At 45.6% G+C, this 2,361-nt stretch overlaps 1 protein-coding gene across 1 annotated transcript; it reads right to left on the bottom strand.

The window, feature by feature from the left end:
- Positions 1–580: 580 nt before the first annotated feature.
- On the bottom strand, positions 581–2,357 carry GIMAP4 (GTPase, IMAP family member 4; the record flags this gene model as incomplete). The annotated part of the gene is made up of 1 exon (XM_008709401.1): positions 581–2,357. A coding segment is annotated over one exon (936 nt), but the record flags the coding sequence as incomplete, so codon positions are not given.
- Between the last annotated feature and the right edge of the window lie 4 nt (positions 2,358–2,361).

Below are 2,361 nucleotides of genomic sequence, written 5' to 3' on the forward strand. Positions count from 1 at the left end.
TCTCTCTCTCTCTCAAATAAATAAATAAAATATTTTATCTTAATGTACAGTCTAAACTCACATGTGTTTTAGGAAAATAAAAAAGAGCTACATGTCCCTTGGGGCAAAATGGCATGGAGCATGGAGAAGCCAATTTCAAGATGGCAGAGCAAGGAGAGTTGGCATAAATCACGTATGACCACCAGGAACATGGAAATGTGCTTTGGGAAACCCTGGAAATTATTAGGTGAGAAGTACCCAGTAGAAAAGGGATAGAGACACCTCCTACAGTTATCCATATCTTAAAGGGGAATTTTTGCTCTGGGAAAACCAGAAAGGTCTCTGAAACCTTGGTTACACATGATTCGTATCAGCTCAGAATGAATGAATCCAAGGAGAATGTAGTGTTTCCCAGGCAGAGGGCTTGAGAATGTGGCTGGAATCTTCCAGGAAAAAGGAGGAGAGACGTCTTGAGGGTTGACCAAGACTAGCTCCCAAATCATCTTGGACTTTTACCCAAAAAGTGAAACTCACCCCTGTGTTCTTAGAAGAAGGAGCAATGGTATTTTTCAAGAAAAGGTGGACTCCAATTCCGTAGAAGTATGAGAGAACAGAAAAGTTTTATTATAATAACAATAAGCAAGCAATTCAACTGGGCAGGGGCCTTCGTGTGCAGATGACCTGCAAAGCAGTGAGTAATCCAGGTGTGGTAGCAACAGTTAGTTTCACAAGAAAAGGAGAGAACTGGTTATTCAGCAAGTATTTTGCATTGAATTTGGTCAAAGAGCTGCTGTAGATACTCTGAACACAGCAAACATTGTTCCCTTTTGTGTTGAATTTCTCTCTGTCATCCGCTCTTTCTGGCATTTCACTTAGTTGAGTTCTGAGAGCTCTGTTTTCCAGACAACTCTTTGTTCTTCAATGGACAGACAACAAGGAACAATTTGAGTCCTTCTGTAGAACTGTAATGAAACAAATTTCCAATCATCTGGAAAGAATTCTATAGGCATCTCCATCTATAGATTACTCGACACAAGGAACCGATCTTTCTAACAAACCCTACAGGTAAAGTGATCCCTCTGTCCTAAAGGCAAAAATAAGGGAGTAGAAGTCACAGAGGGAGATGATCCAGCAATCTAGAAAGAATCTAGAGGATAAACTTTTACTAGGGAACAGTAGAGAAAGTTTGGGGTCATCTTCTTTGAAGCGTTCACAAGGTAGAGAGCATCGATACTTTCTGCTTTGGAGTTCCACAGATTGACAATTTGTCCCTCCCCTGTTAAGGCAATCAAACCCCTACGGGTGCTAACAGTGAACTTTCTCACATCCCTTCGTCGGGAGAGCCTGGGAGACACAGCTGAGTGCACTCGCTTTGGGGAATGAGTTGTGGGGGCAGGACCACCAGAAAACACGCGGGAAATAAAGAGATTATTGGGTTCCGTTTAGTCGTCCTGAAACAGACATGAGAAAACAAAACAAGCCATCCTCACTGCTTTCATGATTAAGTCAAGCATCCCACTTTTATTCTCAACTTCATGTCTGGCATTTCGCTGCTTTAGAGCATAGAGAGCCTCCTTCTCTGCCAGTTCTCGCTCCATTTCCTCCTTTCGTTTCTGCTGCTCCAGTTTATCCTCCAGCTTTCTCATTTTCTCTTCGAACTCCTCTCTGATCTGTGCTGTCTGTCTCTCTAGCTCTGCTCTGTAAAATTCTTGTGTCACTTGGACTTGTTTCTGAATCTCCTCTTCGGCCCTTTGGTACATTTTATTGGTGTAGCATCCTCCTTTGTTCTCCACCACCACGCGCTGGACCAGGGACAGCAGCTGCGTTCTCTGGGCCTCCTGCTCAGCTCCTTCTGCCCGATTGTTGAACACGCAGTAGCGATCCCCGAACTCATCCACCAGCTCTCGGATGCCATCTGGAGCGTCCTCTAAGAATGTATCGAAACTCATGCCTTCCAACTCATCTTTACGGGTGAATAAGAGAATCATATATCTCTTGGCTCGGGATCCAAACACTTGCAGAATCTTCTCCGTGGCCTTCTGGTCTTCCTGCGTGTACCTGCCCAGCGGGACCACCAGGAGCAGAGCGTGAGGCCCCGGGGAGGTCAGGAGGACACAGCGAGCGATCTCCTTCTTCGTGTCAGCATCCTGTACCTCGGTGTCGAAAATGCCAGGTGTATCCACGACGACAAATTCTCTCCCATGCCAACTGCTGCTCCCTTTCTTACAGACCTTGGTGACCGATTTTGCTGCCAGGCTGGAAACAAACACTTTCTCCCCAAGGATGCTGTTGCCCGTTGCGCTTTTTCCTGCTCCAGTCTTACCCACCAAGACAAGTCTCAGTTGGGAATCTCTGCAGTCTTGGGTTCCAAGCCCTGGGACA

Source organism: Ursus maritimus, unplaced genomic scaffold, assembly GCF_017311325.1.
Source record: "Ursus maritimus isolate PB19 unplaced genomic scaffold, ASM1731132v1 scaffold_1263, whole genome shotgun sequence".
Lineage (NCBI taxonomy): Eukaryota > Metazoa > Chordata > Mammalia > Carnivora > Ursidae > Ursus > Ursus maritimus.